This window comes from Heliconius melpomene, chromosome 3, assembly GCF_056956725.1.
Source record: "Heliconius melpomene rosina isolate 202511_hmr_F chromosome 3, ASM5695672v1, whole genome shotgun sequence".
Lineage (NCBI taxonomy): Eukaryota > Metazoa > Arthropoda > Insecta > Lepidoptera > Nymphalidae > Heliconius > Heliconius melpomene.
Window position 1 is genome coordinate 2,134,922 of NC_140391.1, and position 22,224 is coordinate 2,157,145.

Below are 22,224 nucleotides of genomic sequence, written 5' to 3' on the forward strand. Positions count from 1 at the left end.
CGACAAGTTGTGAGTTCGCTCCTCACTGGAGGAAATGTAATATGTAATATTTTCATTTCTTTTCTTTGGTGTCGAGACAAACCGCTGTGCCACTATACAGGCAATGCCTCCGGAATTTGACGGATAGTGGGGAGCGGAGTGACTTAACAGGGCTAGAACAAAGCGTAAATCTAAAAAAAAATTAACCTTGAAAATAGCTTAAGTTTCATCAAAAACGTTAAGTATTTTAACCGACTTCTTTTTGAGATATGAACGTATATAAATAGGTAGGTATTTAGGTAATTGATTCAGACATACATTTTCATATCTATTATTAAACAAAAATGGAGAATCCATCCGGGCAACAGAAATATAATATCAAATTAGCGGGATTGTTGCAATAAAACAAAGTTTTAATTTGACTAATACCAGTCTGTGTTTTATTTCTTTAAGTTTTAACTAATATTAGGTTATTCATATCGAGATTTTTATAAAAAAAGTTGTTCTTTTTATTATAGTATTACTATACTAGTATAGTATTTCTATAATGTCACGTGTCTTTACTTTTGTAAAGCATTTTGGTGTTTTAGAATTCTTTTTTTTTCAGCTTCAGAAAAAATAGCGTCAAATGTTCGAGACATTGCATTTCGAGTGGCGAAACTTCACCTTGCGTTGTGCCATAGCGAGGAAATGAAAACAATTCATTTCCCCGAGTGGGAATCGAACCCACAACCGTCACGTTTATAATCAGACGCTGTTCCACAATGGCTTCAATTCAAATTAAAAGTTTCAATTATGAACTCTGAAATGTCCACAGTCTGTCGCTCTTTCCAATATTAATAAATTATTTTGTCGAAATTTATTTTCAAAGCAAAGTTTTTATGGCATTAAGTTTTTAAAATTGCCTTCAGTCAAATAGATTTAGCTGAGCAATAAGCAAACAACGGTATATATCGCGGCTAAAAACACTGAAAATATATTTTTTAAGTCTTTCTGGTTAGGAGTTATTATATGAGCGACATTTAAACTAAATAATCACATATTTAGCTTATATTAATATATTAAGTGCTGTTGAGAACCCGATCCCATCTCCATATGGTGCCGTCGTCGCAACAAGTCAACAGCACTTTGCCATTTCTCGATAATGTTACCTGTAAATTAAATGATATTGCTTAAAAATATATATACAGGTTGTTCACTGTGTGGAATTTTTTAAAATATTCCTATTATGATACTATTTTAAAAAACGTATAAAAATTTGAACGTAGTGGGATTATTATTAGCTATGTGTTCGAAGAGGCCAAGTTCAAATTCCGCTACGTTTTCCTAAGTGTGGAATAACACAAAAACTATCAAAAAATCCTGTGAGTCTGAATGTTATGTACATATGTAAAACACAATAACCTGTCTAACAGCAGCCTGGCACCTCGGATGCACCAGCTGCGACACTCGCGACGCGCCTGCGGCCGCGCCCAGCTCCCACACCATGGTTTTACCACACTGATTGCCCAACGCTATTACCTGATAATTATTACATATTTATTTATTAACCAACTTTCAGCTGTAACAAGTGGCCGTCACAAGCGTGTGATTGTAAATGCGTCAGTTGTGGGTTTCGATTTCCATTAGGGCAAATGAATATTTAATAGTTTTATACTCCTCGCTCTGGTTACAAGACAAAGCGCGGCGTTAAATTCCGCCACTCAACGCGCAAAAAATTCTTCGCGCGTCTTAAGCAAAATATTAAGCAGAAAGCGGGGAACATAGATCTAACACAAAATTCCCTCTACCTTTCCTGCTATACGCGAGATACAGCGTGAAGCAAAGAAAAAATAAATATATTCACCCTCTGACTATAGTCCACGGCAAATCTAATGAACCATATTTCACACTCTTTATAGTCAAATCTGTGCACTATCGTGACCGAGTTGTCTCCTGGACGTAGATCGGTGTCCTCTAAGCGCCCTGGCTTCCAGCATATTATTGCATTTTCACATGACTGGAAATTATATTAAATTTATATTTTTATATTAACCGTATATTTTGGGAGGCTGTCATGGCTCAAGGGCACAAGCTTCCGACTGCAAATGCGACGGTTTGATTCCTACTCGGGGTAAATAAAATTTTTTATATGTTAATTTTCTTGCACTGGTAACAAGGCAAAGCGCGGAGTTAAGTTATATCAATCTATACGCAATGGATAAGCAGAGGGAACTTGAGAATTTAATGTCTCCAGGATCTCTCTGCTTAGTTTGTAACAAAAAAAGTACTTACTTTCGATAAAATTAGATCACCCATCCACCTAACACAATCTACATAATTCCTATGAATATCTCTCGTAGAAAAATCTGGAAAATGCTCCTTCAAAGAGTTAAAAGGCCTTAGAGCCCTATGGGGATTGAAATTATAACTTTGTTTGATTGCTTCGTTCATGGACGGCTTATCCAACCTCCACAACTTTAATGAATGGTCCATTCCACATGACATTATCCTTTCTCCTTTCAAATCAAAATCAGCACTTAGTACTTCATCTCTATGCCCTTCAACACCTCCAAAAATGGCTATACAGACATCTGTCATAATATTCCACAGCCTCAAAGCATGGTCTTTGCTAGCTGATAAAAGTAAATTGGGGTCTCTTGGATGGAATTTGACTTCGTTGATGGCGTGGCCGTGGCCTATATAGTGTTTTATGCAGGTTTGGGTGGCGGGGTGGAACACACGTACGATGCCACGTGATCCTGCTACAGCGAGGAGTGGGAGGTGGGTTTCTTCTTCATAGGACCAGGCGCATGTGTAGAATGTTTCATCTACCTGAAAGTTATTTTTTTAGTTTTTTATGTAACTATATAAACGATGCATGGACATTATCTTTATTCTATATAATATAATTTTATTGTTTATTTAGATGTAACCATTACATATACAATATAAAGTTGTGATAATAAACATCTATCTATCTATCAATATTGAAATGTTAAACAAGAACTATCAACATGTAAACTACTTATACAATCATATTTGGTGGTGGCTACTTATAAATGGGCATGTCTTGAGAAGGTTTGAGGGAAATTATATATATTTTAATGCAGAGGAAACCTGGTGTTAAGACATTCTGTCCCAATTAAGACGTTTCCATTTCCCACTTTCTGCCACCAGGGTGAAGAATTGAAAATATTAAATATTTCATTACCTCAAGTGAAATAAGCCTAGACAAGACGACCCTTTATTTTGCTATTTGCCCTTTATATGTAAGGTTCTTATATATACATATTATATATTCGTAAGTATATAATTTATATAAATTAATTTATTATTTACATCGGGATCTGCATAGCATTGTAAGAACTTAAATCCTCCAGATTCTGGACATTCATAAATGGAGACTCTGTTACTTCCAACAACAGCAAATATTTGTGGTTCCCCTTCACCCAAGTGGTGATTGAATTGACAACCAAATAAAGGCTGGCCATGGTCTTCTTTTGCACTACAACTAATAAAATTTAATTATAAATACCATGCTAGTATATTACGCTGTTATGGCCCAGGGGCAGAGGCATGTCTGAAATTCAACAGTTGTGAGTTTGATTCCTACATATAGGAATTAACTATTTAATATTTTCATTTCCTTGCCCTGGTGGCTAAGCAAAGTGTGGCATTGAGTTCCGTCACTCCACACCACTAACCCCTAAAGTGGCAGATACTGGTGAATGAAGCATCTTAGCACTAGCTTCCATTGTCTGCAAGTTATGAACTTTATGACTCTGCTATAATATTTCCATTTTACATCTGTTGTCATTGAGACTTGCATCAGATAGTCATAGAGAACCTAGTTTCATAAGATTTACATAGGCATTTCATTATTTCTTATTACTAACGTGAACTATCATAGTTATACATGAGATATACCAAATCATTAAATTTAATATATAATGGGATGCCTATGATACGTTGAACAACTTAAGAAAGGGCATGATTTTAATATATGGTTCTAGCCTAGGTGGACAAGGACCATATACAACAAACAAAGTTGCATTTAATTCTATAGATTAATTTAAAAAATGAGCATGTACAAACAAACAACTGAGACTAATAGAAATCTATTTAAAAAAATCATCACTTAAAATGACTTTTAGTAAAAATTCGTTTAAGCTGATGAACAATATTTTCGGTTTTATTATAGTATAAATAACAAATATAAACTTACTTAAATTTATATGGAGGTTTCACTTGCTTAGTAATTTTCTTCTTGCCTCTCCTCCTTTTCTTTACTCTAGTGTTTGTTGGAGTTTCACTACGAGAAGTATTGTCTGTATTCGACGTACTGTCCACACTCGAAGTGTCATCCTAAATAAATGTACCAAACTGGAATGTCAATGATAATGGGCAACTGGATATACAAGCTATTAAATATACTCTACCCAAGGTTTATAAATACGTATTAGCATAATAACATGCAAAGATGTCATGTTTATAAGTACATATAATTCATATACGCGTATATTTTAACCGGTATGCAAGCTCAATGTGAATACAAAGTCACGTTGCTGAGTCACAAAGGAATGTAACAATAACCTTACACTTACTGCTTCGTTATCAGAAAAGTTCATTTTAATAGCTAGATATACTAAATTAAAAAATGCTAATATCACTAAAACACTGAGTTTAATACAAATTAATTTAATTTTATCACTTTTTCAGTCCATCGTCATATCAGCTGGCAGTGGCGTCCTTAACGTCAAATGTCGAATTTTCGCGGGAGAATATTGTCAAGATGACATTTAAGTATCAACAGATTTTGTATATGACTGGTTGAATAACTGGCAACACATTTTATAGAAAGCTGATAAAATTGGGGTGTTTTTTAAATTATTATTTAAACTGTTACTGAATTAATATTTCTAATTCATCTTTTCTAAGTAAATCTAGATTTATATGCAATTAAAATGTAAAGGTACAGACAGGTAGGTAAATAATATTGCAACATAAAATGAAAATCTTTATTTAGAATATGACAAAAATAACAATATGTATTGAAGGAACAATATTTTTAATGGTAACAAAAATATATTGGTCTTATCTCTAATATAATAAATATTTCCAATGAATTTGCTTATTTAATAATTTAATCTAATTCACAGCCGTTTGTACTTATAACTAAGAAATAAATTTGATTACTTAATAATTATTATAATATCTCCTAATACTGATAAATTCATTTACAATATACTTAAAACGAAAAGACTCCTTCATTTCCAATATTACTTTGGTGTAAATGGCAATATTACTTCAGATTCATTGGCTATAATATAAAAGTAACAAGTTCCATTTAAAGCTTTACTTTCTTTTATAATAATATTTTGTAGTAGATCTTTGTATTCACCATTTAGTAACATGTTAACCTGTTAACCTTATGCTTAATTATAACAGTTTGTTATTGGTAACTTTTTCAATTGGTAATAGTTGAGCCTCTTAATATATACGAATTATTTTTGTAAAATATACGTACAGCTCGTTCCAATTCATTTCAGTAACAAATTATTTTATATTTTTTTTAATATAGCCTCAGTACGTCTTTTAGTTATTTGTAAATGGAGTTTGGAGGTAGACAAGGGCAGGCGTGTCGTAGCGCTAATTTAAGCCAAGGCATAAATCTATCTACTCTTGCGTACACTCCTGGATAACCTTGTCTTGCACATCCTCGACCCCATGAAACGATTCCTGTAAAAATAATAATATAAAATATTAGACTCAGTCTTAGTCGATTTTTATTGTTTCTAATGAAATCTTCACTTTAGTTAGTTATCTCAACGCACAGATATTGTGTTTTTATAATTATGCAATTTTTTTATCATTAATTAATTTAAATTTTAAGTAATTATGATACATTTTATAATGAACTAGCGGCCCGTCTGCGGCTTCGCCTGCGTACCTACGTCCTATAAGTGACATCCATGCAAAATTTGAGACTCCTAGCATTTGTAGTAACGAAGTTTCATACAAACTTCCCACCCCAAAAACATCCTCTTAAAAGTCGAATATTGCAAATTCCCGTCTTAGCGAGCACCTACGTCCTATAAGTAACTCCTATGCAAAATTTCAGAATCCTAGCACTTGTAGTTTCTGAGATTTCGTGATGAGTGAGTGACCTTTCGATTTTATATATATAGATTCTAATTTGGACCTAACATTTACAATGTACCTACTTTGACCATCAAATTAAACTTAAAGTCTTAACGGCGTTAAATTAAAATATAATTTAAAAACACACGACTAACTTACCCACTATAGTATAGTGCGGTTGTGCCATCAACAGCGGCCCGCCGGAGTCCCCGGTGCAGGAGTCCCGGTCGGGTGCGTTAGCGCATATCATACGTGGTGTCACTTTTCTACGTCCATAGCCGGCGGCTTTGCAGTCTTCTTGTGACCAAATTTGTACTTCCGCCTGTAAACAACGTTTAATGAGCTTTTATTGGTATTTAAACATTTATTGAAAAGTTTCTTAAAAAGTATCTTCAAAGTAATATAAATTTTAAATTAATCAATTTTAAAAGTGGTAAGCTGATGTGTGGTATTATGGTGTATTGGTGGTAGTGATGTTATTTTTTATAATATATCTAAATATTGTTTTCAATAGTAAAAAAAATATTTGTAGCAATCGAGAAAAATTGTACTATTTTATGATATATGTGCATATAGATATAGAGCTTTGGGTGGAGTTTTGCTTAGAGTCAGCCTTATTATAAGATACTTTATATCTTTAAATTAAAAAAAATATAAGTTATCGGAAAAAAAATATAAACTTACTTTCATAGGTATGTTGGATGGTGGTCCTTTTTCAACGGTACTTCCCCATCCAGATACTACAGCATCTACACCTCCAAGGGTATTTTCATCATCTGTGAAATTATTGTTTTTTTTATAATTTCACTTTTTATATTAAAGCTACAGAAATACAAATATAACAAAATCATCTTTATCATTTCAAACTTTTAACTGTCTTTGAAAATGTCCTTATTATTATAATCGATTTTCACGCTGTATCCCGCAGAGTCGACAAAAGGAGCCTAGTGGTAAGACTCTCTTCTCCCCAATAGAGTAGAGTGACAGAATTCAAAGTCGCGCTTTTACATTGACACCAGAGTGAATAAATGAAGTTATTAAATATTTCATTTCCTCGAGTGGGAATCGAGCCCACAATCTGTCGTGTCGTGACGTTTTTAGTCACCCACTTGTGCCTCTGCACCACGATTGGCGTAACTTTAAATAAAAATGATATTAACTAAATTAACTTACCCGGCAAACAAGCTGGTCTGAACAATTTGTCAGGTAATGGCTGAGCAAGCCTCAGCACTGCAATGTCATTGTCATAGGTATATCTATTGAAGTCCGGATGCTGGATCACATGTGACACCGGAAAACCGTCTGATCGAGAGTTGTTCACGTCGTACTCGCCTACCAGAACTGTTAGACGCGATGCCTCCACTCTGGAAAGAGGTAACAGGTTTATTGAGCTTAGAAGTTCATTCGTTATATTGGTCGTCGTTTTTTTCGAGTTTCACGATGTATCCTACAGAAAGAGAATGGGCAGAGGGAAGCAGAGAACCTAGTGTTAAGACACTCCGTTGCCATTAAGACACAATTTTGAAGACTTTGCAGGTTGAGTGGCGAAACCCAACATCGTGCTTTGCCTGGTTATGAGAGCGAGGAAAATAGAAATATTAAATATAGAATGCCCTCTAGTGGGCATCGAACTCACATAAATATATGTATGTAAGTTATATTTAAAAGACAACATGTACCTATAATTTAAATTTCATATTAAAACACTGTTGATCATTTAAGGCAGCTTAACTTAAAATTTATAGTAAGTTTACCCGATTACGGAGGCACGTCACGTCACCGCGACAATCAGTTACTGCGTGACGAAACAAATGAAAGAAAAGGTGCGCGGGCGCATCCAACCCGACCGACCTAGACCCGGTTAGCTAAGACTCACCTTGCCACTACATAGATATCAGTTATATATTCATAAGTTTATTACATTCACATAATATGATAAGAATTATTATATGATTTTTTTGTTCTTTGACCATGAAAAAATTGTAGATGCTTTGTATATGTAAACAAAACGTCATAGTATATAACTTATTTTAAAATAAATTCTGCCACACGGAGTGCTTTAACACTAGGTTCCCTCCGTCTACCCTGCTGTATGCGGCATACAGCGGGAAGCTGATTTATTTATTTATTTTAAAGTATTAAGGTTTTGATTATTATCAAAATGAGAATATTAACAACGAAGTAAAACAATATTTAGTTTAAAAGATTAAGTAATAAAAAATGCCCTCAAAATGCAGTTTACGTGAAAATTGTTTATATTTAAATAAAGTTTCTCTTACGTTACAACATTCTGTTAAGACAATCCATCTACATTTGTAAGATGAAATACAAGTGGTAAACGCACATTTTTTTATGCATAACACGTATTTGTTGTGAAACTGACTGAATCTAAATGTTATTTAAGTTATTTTAATAAAAAAATATTTTATTTCAATAAAGACAGAGTACATGGCCTGCGGGAGCCGGGACTCGAGCACCATCCTTATAGGTCCTGAGCCAGCCGTTAAGTCGGAGAAGTTCAGGTACCTTGGATCCGTTATGCACGAGTCTGGAGGCATCGATCACGATGTCCAAGGGCGGATAAGCGCTGCCTGGGCCAAATGGCGGGAGGTCACTGGTGTGGTCTGCGACCGCAGAATACCGCCCAAGCTCAAGGGGCTGATATACAAGAGCATCATCCGACCGGTTCTTTTATACGGCAGCGAATGTTGGCCGACACTATCCCGGCACACTCATGAGCTTCACGTCACGGAAATGAAGATGCTGAGGTGGATGTGCGGCGTGACGCGGACTGACCGCATACGCAACACATTCATTCGAGGTAGTCTTGGAGTCCGTGACGTAGCGGATAAGCTCCAAGAGCGTCGTCTGAGATGGTTTGGCCACGCTACGCGCCGGCCTAAGAACTATGTCGGATGCAAGTGCCTTGCTATATCAGTCCCTGGAGTCAGACCTCCTGGACGCCCAAGGAAGCGCTGGCTGGATGTCGTGATGCAGGACATGAGAGCCAATGGTCTAACCACCGAGGACGCAAAAGACCGTGCAAAGTGGAGTAGGTTGAGTAGGAGGGCAGACCCTGGCAATAGCCGGGATTAATGCCAGGAGGAGGAAAGAAAGAAAAAAAGACCGTCGTGTTGCAGTGGCTAAACTGCACGCCAGTGGGTTCGATCCCGAGTGGGGATCGAAGCAATGAATTATTATTTATTAATATTTTAAAATTTTAATAATTATCTATAGAATTTAACTCCATTAGGTATTTTATTTATTTATTTTATCTTCAAGTAAAAAGAGGAACCTGGGAATCTGGTTCTTAGACACTGCCATTCTCTATTTACCGCCGAATTCTGTAGGCATTGCGTGTTGAGTGACGGTACGTTTTGCCACATTACGAGGACATGGAAATATTAAATATTTAATTTTCTCGAGTGGGAATCGAACTTAGAACCTACACCGTCTACAATCTCCTCTATATTACATCGTTATTTACTAGCATTGCGTCAATCTGGGTATCATATAACACACGATTTCTTAAATACAAAAAATATTTACTTTAAATTATTTGTGTCAATCATTCGTACTCCATCGAAGTGCTCTTGAGCTTTTCTGAAAGTAAAAATCCACCTGTTGCTTATGCAATCTACAATTCACTTTACACATGTTTGTAAAAACATTGCAAAGTTTATTTTTATACAGGTGCCTAGTAAGATGTTACGTGAAAATAAACATACGATACGAAAATGAGGAATGGAGTGTCTTAACACTAGGTTCCCTCTGCCTACTGTGCTGTGTGCAGGATATGAATTTAAGGCAAAGATGATTGAATGGTATTGCAAGATCGATCGTACTAGATAACAACAATTACTTCATATTTACTCAATCAATAGTAGACATGATAAGAAAAAATAAGGAAAATAAAAATTTATGCAAAGGTTACCTTACTACATACCTACCTCTACTTTGATTTGACCCTGTAGTGACACAATTTAGAATTTTCCATGTAACACGTACGGCGCCGCGGTCTAATGTTCTCGAAATAAGTATATTTCTTAAAAAATAGAGATAAGAGTGACTTATTAAAAATATCCCTAAATATTTTTTGCTTTACCGGTATGATGTCTCCATTAAAAAAATCAAGCTCGCTTTCACTACCAGACATTTTAGTGTAAAATCTCAAATAAAACGAAGGTATCCATAAATGTGCGCGCATATAAAATGACTTTACAACCAACTACTGTTTATTTCGTTTAACAAAAGTGCAATTACGTCTTGATTAATGATTCCCTTATAACACTAAAATTGTTTTATATTTACAATATTATTTAAGTAGGGTTGTCACTCGAATATATGTAGGTTAGGGTGTTAACAGATTCATAGTACGACATAATTATGGCCGCGTGTGACTGTAAACGCAACGATTGTAGGTTCGATTTCCATTCGGGGGAATGAAATTTTTAATATTTTCAGTCCCTCGCTCTGGTAACGATTAAAGCGCGGGGATGAGTTCCGCCTGGCTCCACGAATAAGGGCACTGTATATCCTGTATTAGGCAGGACTTAAAGCTATCTTGATAAAACTACTCTCTTTTTCAAAATCAGTTAAAATTTAATTGATAAATACTATAAGTATAATTAGGCTTTTTATAATGACAATTTGAACAAGGATTCACTCAGCCCTATCTTCTTATGTGTATCATATTTTATGCACAATCAATAAAAGGTTATAAATATTTTGAATCCATATAATATATATTTTATTTTCAATTCACTTTATCAAGACCGTTGTTTTAAGACATCTTAAAATTGAATTATTTATCATTCATATCTAAACCAGTGAATATAAAACTTATAATTAAATGTGAACAACGCAACGGTATATTTGTATTGCTTTTGTTGATTTTTTAATATTTAGGACTTTGTTTTGCAATCATATCTTCCTGATAATATACTAGCGGCACGTTCGCGATTTCACCCGCGTCAACTATGTTATTATTAATTTCTGTCTCCATGACTGCAAAATTTGAGCCTCCTAGCATTTGTAGTAACGAAGTTTTATACAAACTTTCAACCCCAAAAACAACCCTTTAGAAGTCGAAGTTCCCGTCTTAGCGAGCACCTACGTCCTATAAATAACTTCTATGCAAAATTTGAGATTCCTAGCACTTGTAGTTTCTGAGATTTCGTGATGAGTGAGTGACTTTTCGATTTTATATATATAGATAGATATAGATTAGAAGTATTTGAAAATTTGAAACTATACTGTAATTAAAATTTTAATACCTATATATTTATTAGTAAAGTTTTATTATTTCGTTGAATGTAATAATATTTTTAAATTATAAATAAAAACAATATAATATAAGTTATATTTTATTTTAAATCGTTCATATTGACAGCTCGCTCTCATTTCTTTATTATTGATATTATATATGCGTAAAAATTTTGCGTTTCTCACAAGGAAACCTTTATGTTCCATAGTGATCTGAAATTTCGTTTTTATCATATGAGGTGTTAAATTTCTTTTATAATAATAATATCTTTGAACAAAATCAGTTACTTTCTTCGCTTCATTACGTTTCTTTACATAATATATTTTTTCGAGAAGCAAGGGGCACAAGCCTGCGACTGTAAGCACGATAGGTTGTGAGGTTGGCCTATGTAATTGTTTTCTTTTCTTATTTAAGCTACAAATCATCTATTTACCGATTTCTTTCAGGCAATCAAGTATCTAAAAGCTGTATTGACAAGTAAACAACACCCATCATATTTGCTCACTAATTTCTTTATTTATATTATCTTTCTAAACATATAAGTGAAATTTAATTGAGTTCTCCTTCATATTTAGTGTTGACACGACAAACTTATGCATATATAATAAATTATATTATATATATACATATACTTTCACTCGGCCTCGCCCAAATAGCCAAATAGCCTATTGTTTGCAGATGAGTAAGTTATAATCTTTAGGTAGTCATTAGGTGAGAAGTCAAATATGTATTCTGTAAAATATGTGTAGTTTGCTCATCTTGTTTGTATATTATATTTTAAAAGATTTTGATTTTTCCATATGTATACAAGTACTAAAAGTTTTAATTATTCGTGATAGGTTTTAGCAAGCAAAAAATATTTTAATTGCATTTTTTATTATTAGTATAGTAGTATTTTTTAACATAAAAAGTTATTAATTAAAATATAACTTCAAGCTGTAGTGTAGCTGTGTGTGAGGCATAGAACCTAGTGTAAAGACATTCCGTTCTCCATTTTCCGACGAATTCTGGAGGCATCACGTGTTGAGTGGCGCGCCTTTCCTCGACACCGGAGCGAAGAAACGAAAATACTAATTTAAATAAATATTTAATTTCTTCGAATGGGGATCGAACCCACAACCAGTCACGTTAAAAAGTCACACACTTGCGGCTTGTGCTCTGCGGCACGACCTGGCCTCAACGTTGAAATTAATTATAAAACGTAAATTAAATTATAATATTTTGATAATAATTCAATTCGAATCAAATAATTTTTATTAGCGACGATTCAAGCGGGTGCAAAAATAAATCAAACTGTCAAAAATCAACAATTTATTATCCGATTCGCCGTTAAGATGCGTAAGTAAAGTAATAACCCCATTACAGTCTCGGGAATGCAAACGTTTGTTTTGTTCAAGTTTTTTATATTCACTTTATATCGGCAATTTATTAAATTCTGACCCGAGTGTTGCATATCTCGGCCAAAAATCGTGTCAGTTGACCTAAATTTTTGGTGAAACTGAGCTGAATAAAAGTTGTTTTAAATGTAGGTAGGTTGTAGGCCAAATGCATTAAATAGGGGGTGCATGTCGAAAGAAAGTGTTTTTTTGAAGGAATCTGGGAATCTAGCGTTAAGACGGTTCATTCCCGTTAAGACACCTCCTTTCCCAACTATTCGTTTTCGTGTCCTGGATTGTGGAGGCAGAAAGAGGAAATGAAAATATTAAATATTTCATTTGGGAATCGAACCCACAATTTGTAATGTTTACAGTCGCACACTTGTGCTCCTCTGGTGGTTTGGCGTTTAGCACAATAAATAATTTGTTTTTTCCTTAGGTTTAATTAGTAAGTTAGTCTTCGATTATTTTATTTATACAAGTATGAAGAAAAGAGAGACCGAGTGTCTTAACACTAGGTTCCCTCTGCTTTCCCTGCTCTATGCGAGATATAGCGTAAAGCTAAAAAACGCTTATCCATTTAAAATATTTTCAAATATCTACTCACTCATAAACACAGTGCGTGGCTGTTATCAAGTGATCTCTTGCAACCACAGTGGCACCACAGATGAGTTTTCCATCCCTCTTCAGAGCGGCCAACCAGGGAAACTCCCCTGGGGTTAAAGCTCCACCGCCCACCACTCGTGCGCCGCGAGCTGTGCCACATGCTGGAATTAAAAAATAATTATTAATTTAATTATAGTTTAGTTGGGCGGAAAGTGGGGAAAGGAGTGTTTTAACTCTAGGTGTTCTGTTATATATAGGGGGCATGGCGTGAAGCAAAATAAGTAAAAGTAAAATAGTGGTGAACTGTATGTGTCATATTTTTTACATTGCAAGGAGTTTTTTTTAGTTACATCTATAATTTAATAAACTATTTTATTTTTATTGATTAAAATAATAACGAAAAAAATAAATCGAAGAGGAGAAGAGAAGAGGCTATGTGAGTATCGATGCGCGCATTTTCTATCCTTAATGTGGAATGACATTTTAAAAATGTTAAAAACCGATGTTTGTTATCAGTTTCATCAAGTAATATTATTGAATGAAAATAATTAGTAAAGAGCAAAGAAAAAACGAAGGAAAAGAAAGTAAGTGTTAAATATTTATATTGGACATTTGAAGAACAAAATACTTTATATTAACTCAAACGATATAAAATAAAAAAAAATGTGCTTCATACTGTAACTTATTACAATTTCCCGCGGCGACTGTACTCTGGTACAGACAGCCTGCGATAATCAAAGTAAATAATGTGTAAATATTCGGCACAACGCGTTCCAGCCAGCGCCACGCGCGGTTGATTTACTACTTTTCGCTACGGTCATGTGTAAAACTGTCTCTCTTATTGAATTTAAACGAAATATTTTATTTTTAGCTTCACTCTGTATCCACACATAGTGGGGTAGGCAGAGGGAACCTGGGAAACTAGTGATACGACACTTCCTTCCCGTTCTCCTTCCGTTTTAAGACATTAAGTTTTTTTCATACTTTCGTTGAATTCTGCATAAATTTATTTAACATGGTGTTTTTAGTTTAAATTTAATATTTATTCTAGCCGCTAAGTTACGTATAGTCCTTTTGTTTGTCTTTGTAGACAATCGTAACGGAGCTCCCGTGAACTGTGGACGTTACAACATTCAGCTTTTACTGCATTTAACTAGGTTAATTCTCGGCGATAACGAAAATGAAGAACTTAACTATCTGTATAATTATTATGGATATTTCTGCGAGGACGTCCGTTTGAAAAATGTATGACGTTTTGTTGAATTTAACATTTATATTTATAGGCTCTAGGTAGAGTATCGCAAGTATTTTTTTAAAATAAAAAAAAACGTTTTTTAAACGTGTTATAATCGAAAATTATTTCAGTTTCTATACTCTAACTAGGGATCGTAGATTCAACAAATTGTAAAATAGCTATTGTGGGTTCGACTCCTATTCACATGAATGAATTATTTTCGTATCTTAGCTCTGATAACTTATAAAGCGTAGCGTTGAGACACGCGATATGTACAAATTTGCGCGAAAATTAAAAGACCGAGAAAATTTACTTTAACGTTAAGTGTTGTTACTTCCCTTTGTAAAACAGATTTAAACAAGTCTAAAATAAATTTTCATTATCTAAAATAATATTTCAATGAAATAAGTGTACAATATTCCGCAAATAGCAGGTTAAGTAGAGGGAACCTAGTGTTAAGACTTTCCGAATTCTGGAGGCTTTGTCTTTACGTCGAGTGGCGGAACCCAACGCCGCGCTTTAACACGTTACGAGAGCGAGTCGCTAGTCTCTATGTTTATTAGATTCAGAGAAAAAATATTGAAACTATGGCAAATAATACCAGGATTTTTCGCTTCTATACCTAAAAGTTCAGTCCAGTATGACATCCGTGGCACTTAGCACGCTATTGAGAACTATTTCATAATTTTTGAAGTGTGTGGCCGATGTCGTATCTGCACTTAACGTTTAAAGTAAAAATATATCTTTATGTAACGAAAATATGACATCTGATATCTTATTGACACAGTATTGTCGTGGCGTAATGAAGACTGGTAATTGGGATCCCTTTCCATCATGCTATGTATAATTTTATCTCTTTTCTCAGCTTCACGCTGTATCCCGCACACAGCAGGGGGGCTGGGAACCTAGTGTTAAACTCCCTTCTTCACTTTCTGCTGAGTTGTGGACGCATTGCGTGTTGATTGGCAGAACTCAACGCCGCGCTTTGCCTGGACACTGGAGCGAAGAATTGAAAATATAAATTTAAATGAATATTTCAACACATCGATTGGGGATCGAACTCACAACCAGTCGGTTTTACAGTCACACTTTATGGCCAAGACTTTTTATATGTTTTCTATAGTAATTGTATAGTTCTAGCGGGCGAAGCCGCGGGCGGGTCGCTACTTAGTCATTCAATCAGTCGCAATATTGCACCAAATGTAAATACAGCATTTAGAACTATACAAAAAACATAAAGTAGCATCGCGTGGGTTGAGGTGACCAAAGTAAGGTTCATACTAAGTCTCCCATGCCCCAGTGACCCGTTTGATAAAATTTCTGAATAAAACATTCATGTCAGTGGCCCACTAAGAAGTAATCAAATAAAATTTAACTGTCATTACTTACTTGCCTTATATGCATTTTAATTTTCAATACTTGAAGCTATGTTTAATTAAGCATGAATATTAATGTACGGTAATTATACGATTTATGTCGGTGAGGCGGTGGTGAGTTTGGTTGTCAGTTCGATTCCCAGTCGGGGGAATTAAGTATTTAATGTTTGTTTTCTTCGCTCTAGTAGCGCGGCGTTAAGTTCTGCCACTTAATATACAATGCTTCGAGAATTAGGCGGAAAGTTGGGATCGGTAGCATTTTTTTGGGAAACGGAGCATTTTTTATGTGCGGGATACAGAGTGAAGTAAAAAATAATGATGTGTAAATATAGGTAGGTATATAGAATGCATTTGTTCTCTGTTATATTAAACAATAAAAATAAAAATAAAAATAACTCGTTCCCACGAATGGGAAGGGACCTACAATATCGCGATTGCGGTTAGATGCTATATACGTAAACACTGCGCTAAAAAGGCCTGCATTTTTTTTATAGTTTTTCCATATTACTATATTTTCTATATATTTCTTTATATCACTATATTACATATTAATATACTACTTATTTTTGCCGAACAACAGAACAGGCAATGCATAGGCTATAGGTATATTTTTATCACAGAATACCCGCGAGATTTACGCGGAAAAAAACGTGAAAAACAAACGCGTTTGACGTGAGCGCGTATCTACCACCTAGCTTTTGTAGTATAAATAACTACATAAAAATTATTATTTTCTAGCATAAATAACTACATATAAATGTCCTCCCTATTTAAATACATAATTAAATATATTTGTATAGCTCAAGCGGGCGAAGCCGCATGGGGCATCTAGTATAAGATAGAAACAATATTTTAAATATTTTCAATTAATTATAACGTAGTTACTACTTTACTCTATATATGTCTAACTATAAAACGTGACGGCCGTGGGTTCGATTTTCACTCACGGGAATGAGATATTAATTTCCTCACTTCAGAAAGAAGCCGACGTGAGTTCAGCCACTCATACAGTGTCTCGAAAATAAGAGTTTAGAAAGTGAAAAATAGTGTATTTTAACACTAGGTTCCCTCTATCCCGTTAATCGCGGAATACAACCGGAGGCTAATAGGCCAAAAAGAATTTAACTAAATCAAAGTTCTATTCAATCGTAAATAGATATAAAAAAAATTAAAATACGTTATTTTATTATATTATTTAATATATTGTGTTCAACACAAAATAAAACTTATAACATGTATTAGTGGCTTTTACATCAATGTCGGTCACATATTTTCTTTTTTATATCTAAGTACAATTACTTTAAATATAAATAAATCAGGATATCGTAACGCAGTAGCACAGCATCTGACTGTACATGCAATGGTTGTAGGTGCGGTTTCAACTACGAAAAATAAATATTCTGGTCTCTCCGTTGTAGGAAGACAGAACGCAGCGTTCCACCACTTAATACGTAATTTCTTGAATTTGAGCGAGAAGACGCGAGAAGCTAGTTATTTTATCAATTAATTAAATATTCTCAATCTTCTAGCCAAAAGTTACCATTTACTAAATCTAAAAATAATATTTTTTATAATACTAGAAACCGAAATCTATAACTTTAATAAGAAGTAAATAATAAATGCGCCAAATGTACGTAAATCGTCTTTTCTACGGTTAGTTAATTTGCATCTTATCAAATATTTAAACAGCATTATAATATTTAGAATAAGGAAGCATAGTTCCGACCGAATGTCCGGAACATCGATATTTTTTATAAATACAACACTAGATTTATTGGCACTATTATAATTATATAATTTTTACATATTTACGTATATAACTATTAAAAATAATTTCAAAACATAATATTCATTCAATGCACTACATAACAACACTTACCAAAGTTGAACACAAACACAAACAATAACTTAATTCGTAAAAAAAAGGTGCACTGACACAAATAAGTAAAAAGGACCCTAATTAAAAGGAGACTCACTGCAGGGCTTGCAGGCGCTGGCCGTCGCGAGCACAGCGAGGAGGCACCAGGCACGGAACATGTCTGCTGCAGAGGGAGACGCCGGCCCTGCTATTATAGGCCGTGGGCGGCGCCTCTGATAAGGCTTCGGGGCCAGGGTGATCGGACCAGGCCAAGTTCACGGATACGCGCCGACTGCCGCTCGGGCCGCGCTGCGCCAGCGCCTACCCCACCCAGGCTTCGGGGTCGGTGGTAGGATTAGATAGTGACCTTCATATCTATCCAATAGTTCACTTCGCCGAGTCATTGGGTCAAATTTGATTTGGAAACTTTCCTTTTACGCGCCAAATGGAACTGGTGCATTGTGTTTCGGGCTATAATCGTTTTGTCGAGCCTTTTGTTAGTCATTTATTATCTCGATTCGCTATTGATTGTTGAAACCGCCGTTATAGGTCTACCCGAGGCTTAAGGTGTTGTAAAAATATCAATATTGGGAAATGATGGCCATTCATGAACGACACCAGCAATATATACTGAAGTAACGGAATCGACACACCTTGTGGCAAATTTTACCCGATTCTTCACACTGACGCTTCGGCATAATTAAATGGCGTATATACTCATCAATGTATCTAGAATTCAGAGGAAAATGGGGAACGGAGTGTTTTAACACTAGGTTCCCTCTACGTACCCTGCTGTGTACAGGTAATAAAGAAAATGGAAAAATATATTTATATGTATTAATTGATTGAATAATTATTTCCAATATCTAAATGATCATCTTTGAGTGCAGGATATGGCTTGCAACATGTCACGTTGTGTGTAACTTGAGTTGTGCGCAGTAGCAAAAGATGTATTACGTAAAATTTTTGTTGCAGCTGATGCGAAATCTGTGACCTGGATTCATTCTAGGATTTACTTAATTAAATATTTATATTATAAAATTATGTTTTTTTATTTAAAAAAAATATTGATTTATCTATAATTAAATTAAACTTGTTGTTAAGACTTAAGATCTAAAAAGTAACTGTAACAAAAGCTTAGTCACCAAGCCTCTACCAGCTGAGCTTCAAGTTTGTAAGTCAAAATGATATTATGCAAATATTATTCGCATTTTGAGAAATTTGATACTTTTGACACTCTTTGTACTTTTTTCATAATAAACTGGTGAGATTTAGAAAAAACCTGTCAATGTCGGTATCAGTTACAATCCGTTAAATCTGTAGACGATATCGATAGTGAGATTTGTAATTTATCTTATCTTAATATTTATGTCGGTCTACTTATGTTAAATTAACTTCAAGTTTTCTTAATTTTATTGGTCTTTTAATGTTAGTTTTAATTATTATATACTGATTTGTTACGATACTTGATTTTTTTTAATATCACGCTGTACACCGTACGCAGGGTAGGCAGAGGGAGCTTGGGAACCTAGAGTTGAGACTCTGTTCCCATTAAGACACTTCCGTTCCCCCACCTGAATTCTGGAGGCATTGCGAGTTGAGTGGCGACTCCATACCGCGCTTTCCCTCGTTGCCAGATCGAAGATTTCCCTCGAGACTATTAAATATTTTATTTCCTCGACTGGGAATAGAATCCGAATGTTATTAATGTCAAGAATTATGTTATTTATTGCGAGGTAGAAAAGTAGCTAACAAATGTTTTGAATATTTATTTTTTTATTATTTTTTTCGGTACACGCTGTATATATAGCACCAGGGAACCTAGTGTTAAGATACTCTGTTCTCCATTTTCCGTCGATTGTGTGTTGTGTGGCGGTAATAGCCTTTTAGCCCTGGCATCAGAGTGAAGAAACGAACATATTAATAAATAATTAATTCTAACGAGTGAGAATTGAACACACAACCGTCGCTTACGCTTGTGCCCTTGCGCCAGGACGGCCTTGTTATTCTTATGATAGTTCTTCATTATTAATGGAATATTGTAAAAAAAATATACATAATTTTTTCTTAAAATTATTATGTAAATATTGATTGATAACTTGATTTTGACAAATGTGTCACCAACCAGTTTCTTGTTTTTTTATGTTAAGTAGCACACGTAGTATTAACATTCGTACTATTAATAATTCATATATAATTATATTAATAAATGTTAATAAAATTGTATGATATATGAAATAAGTCTTTAATTACTTGAAATAATCATGCAACTTGGAAGAAATATTTTAAATTTTTTTCGATAGTCATGTATTTATGTAAGAGAGAGAGAGAGAAAAAGAGATTTAGGTACTAAGAGGGAAGATGTCAGAATGAGAGATGTCCAAATATAAAGTTATAAAAAAATAAAAGCTTCTGTAAAAAGTTAACACCCCTCTTTCCAAGGCTGAACAAACAATAGATATTAAGACAGGTAGTTTAGCTCCTACTCGCTTCGCTCGCCGGAAACTCTAGCAACTCTACTATAATAAAAAAATACTTAAACTGATATATAAAGAAATTTATTTTTATAAAATATATTTTTTGTGAATTGTGTAATTCGAAGTGCGATAACTTTTTCTATAACTTTAATTTAACACATCTATTTAAAAAAGTTAATATAGTCGACTACAATAAAAGCAGCGGCTAGGATACCTAAAAGCGCGTACAATATTTAATTATCCTCGTGATTGCATTACGCAAGACGAACATATATCCACCGGCTGCCGGATGGACAAGCGGTTCGCTTTATTTCTTTTATATTTGGACAATCTTGCCCAACTCCTTACGTAATTCCAGGACTAAACGATGAATGTTTTGCAATTTTCGATATACGCTTACACAGTCTTTTGCGCAGTTGCACTGACCTACCATAAAAGTTTTAAAAAGAGTCGCTTTCGGATATATGATCGGATGTAATATAATACAAGCCAGCTGTACCACGTGTTCTCCCAACTGGGCCCACGAGAGAGTGGACGCGTTGTCTTCGTTTCAATTAAGAAACCATATATGGTCATTGAATATCTTTTACTTCGTTTTACAGCGAAAGTTATAGCTTGTAGGCTTTTTAATAAGGTAACGCGATTTTTCTTGTTCTTGTGAAAGTTTTTGCTATTGCAATTGAAATGTAATTATTGTTTTTAGTAAGTAAGATTTAAAAGAAGCACTTTTACTAATATTGGTAATGAATAAATATTTATTTTGTGATTTTCTTATGTAACATGTGAACAAGTATTCTTATTGATATTTGTGTTGAGTTGGTTGAAGTGTTGACGCAGCATTTTTTGAAATAATTCTCTATAAGAGCATAATTATGGAGAAAGCATTATTAGTGAGAGTTCGATACGACACTTTTCCTATTATATAATAATCAATTTTTAACGACAACTGTTGTGGAACACTTGTAGATCGAAAGTTGATATTAAAAGGAATGAGATCACAAAATTTTTGTTCGATCTCAGGCGCCGTCATACTTTCTTAATTAGTGCTCGGCGCTGACTCACCACAAAAATGTTGCCAGGAAAAGTTTTAAAGTTCAAGTTTATTTTTATTTGTCTAACCCAGTTGATATGGCTACAATTGTATTATAGATAAGGGGTACTATGCCAGGGTTTCCAAGAGTTTACGTGATGAGGTAAAACACGTAGACAAACAATGTTGGCCTTGAAGCGGTTAGTGGGTGTGTAGGTGCTGGTGCCGTCCAGATTCACTCTCAGTGGGCCAAGGCGAGGCCCGTATATTGATAACGATATAACGTTCTACGAGTATGTTACTTTGCTAATCCTTCATTGAATTTATTTGTTTATGGGGTCGAGATGGAAGATTTTTTTTTCGTTGTTGTTTTTTTTTTATTTTTTCGAGGTCAGTTTATATTATGTTATCTGTTTCGTTGAATAGATATGGAAATTTGAATTAGATTTTTTTTTATTTTCCTTATTTTATCTTATTTTTTTTTACGTTTATAACATTTATTGATATTACGTAATTTGTATTTGTATAACTTGTGTATCATTAATATTATTTTTCATCAATTCTATTTTTCAAAAAGCAACACTAGAAAAATTTATTTGTCTTTCATTCGTCAATATAGTACAATTGTGAGTCAAAATGTCCTCACGTTATCTATGTCTTTTTGCTTCAAGACTAATAAACACCTCCCTTGGTTTGGTTGTAAAACTCCATCATATCTGGTTTATTAACTTGAATTAAATAATTTGATTTAATTGAGACCGTCGTGGCGCAGAAGGGTGTGACTGTACTGAACTGCACGCGACGATTGTGGGTTCTATCCCCACTCGAGGAAGTAAAACATTTATTTACGGTTACATTCTTCGCTCTGGTGTGGAGATAAAGCTATCATCATCATCATC

General features: G+C 34.3%; 2 protein-coding genes across 3 annotated transcripts; both read right to left on the reverse strand.

The window, feature by feature from the left end:
* Positions 1–390: 390 nt before the first annotated feature.
* escl (embryonic ectoderm development protein escl) lies at positions 391–4,722 on the reverse strand. Of its 2 annotated transcripts, none has more exons than XM_085207311.1 (7): positions 4,566–4,722; positions 4,187–4,326; positions 3,301–3,472; positions 2,254–2,793; positions 1,826–1,978; positions 1,384–1,500; positions 391–1,130 (listed from the first exon to the last, which is right to left on the reverse strand). In XM_085207311.1, the coding sequence occupies exons 1-7, from the start codon at positions 4,587–4,589 to the stop codon at positions 1,041–1,043; spliced, it is 1,236 nt and encodes a 411-aa protein (XP_085063437.1). In that variant the 5' UTR covers positions 4,590–4,722; the 3' UTR covers positions 391–1,040. The 2 variants fall into 2 exon arrangements, with proteins under 2 accessions (XP_085063437.1, XP_085063435.1); XM_085207309.1 differs by having other exon boundaries at positions 4,560–4,722.
* Positions 4,723–5,019: 297 nt separating this feature from the next.
* LOC146539838 (trypsin-1-like) lies at positions 5,020–18,449 on the reverse strand. The gene is made up of 6 exons (XM_085207679.1): positions 17,937–18,449; positions 13,352–13,511; positions 7,276–7,466; positions 6,787–6,878; positions 6,262–6,424; positions 5,020–5,700 (listed from the first exon to the last, which is right to left on the reverse strand). The coding sequence occupies exons 1-6, from the start codon at positions 17,995–17,997 to the stop codon at positions 5,561–5,563; spliced, it is 807 nt and encodes a 268-aa protein (XP_085063805.1). The 5' UTR covers positions 17,998–18,449; the 3' UTR covers positions 5,020–5,560.
* Positions 18,450–22,224: the final 3,775 nt, after the last annotated feature.

Bases quoted from the DNA above. Each gene is read 5' to 3' on its own strand.
- LOC146539838 (XM_085207679.1), bottom strand. From the start codon at position 17,997: ATGTTCCGTGCCTGGTGCCTCCTCGCTGTGCTCGCGACGGCCAGCGCC. The intron at 7,467-13,351 runs GTGAGTAGATAT...ACCTCTTTCCAG, and splicing joins GCCACGCACTGTGTTTATGA to AGTGGAGGCATCGCGTCTAA. The intron at 6,425-6,786 runs GTAAGTTTATAT...CGTTGTTTACAG, and splicing joins CATCCAACATACCTATGAAA to GCGGAAGTACAAATTTGGTC.
- escl (XM_085207309.1), bottom strand. From the start codon at position 4,589: ATGAACTTTTCTGATAACGAAGCAGTAAGT. The intron at 1,501-1,825 runs GTGAATATATTT...AATAATTATCAG, and splicing joins CCGTGGACTATAGTCAGAGG to GTAATAGCGTTGGGCAATCA. The intron at 1,131-1,383 runs GTTATTGTGTTT...TTTAATTTACAG, and splicing joins GCCAGGCTGCTGTTAGACAG to GTAACATTATCGAGAAATGG.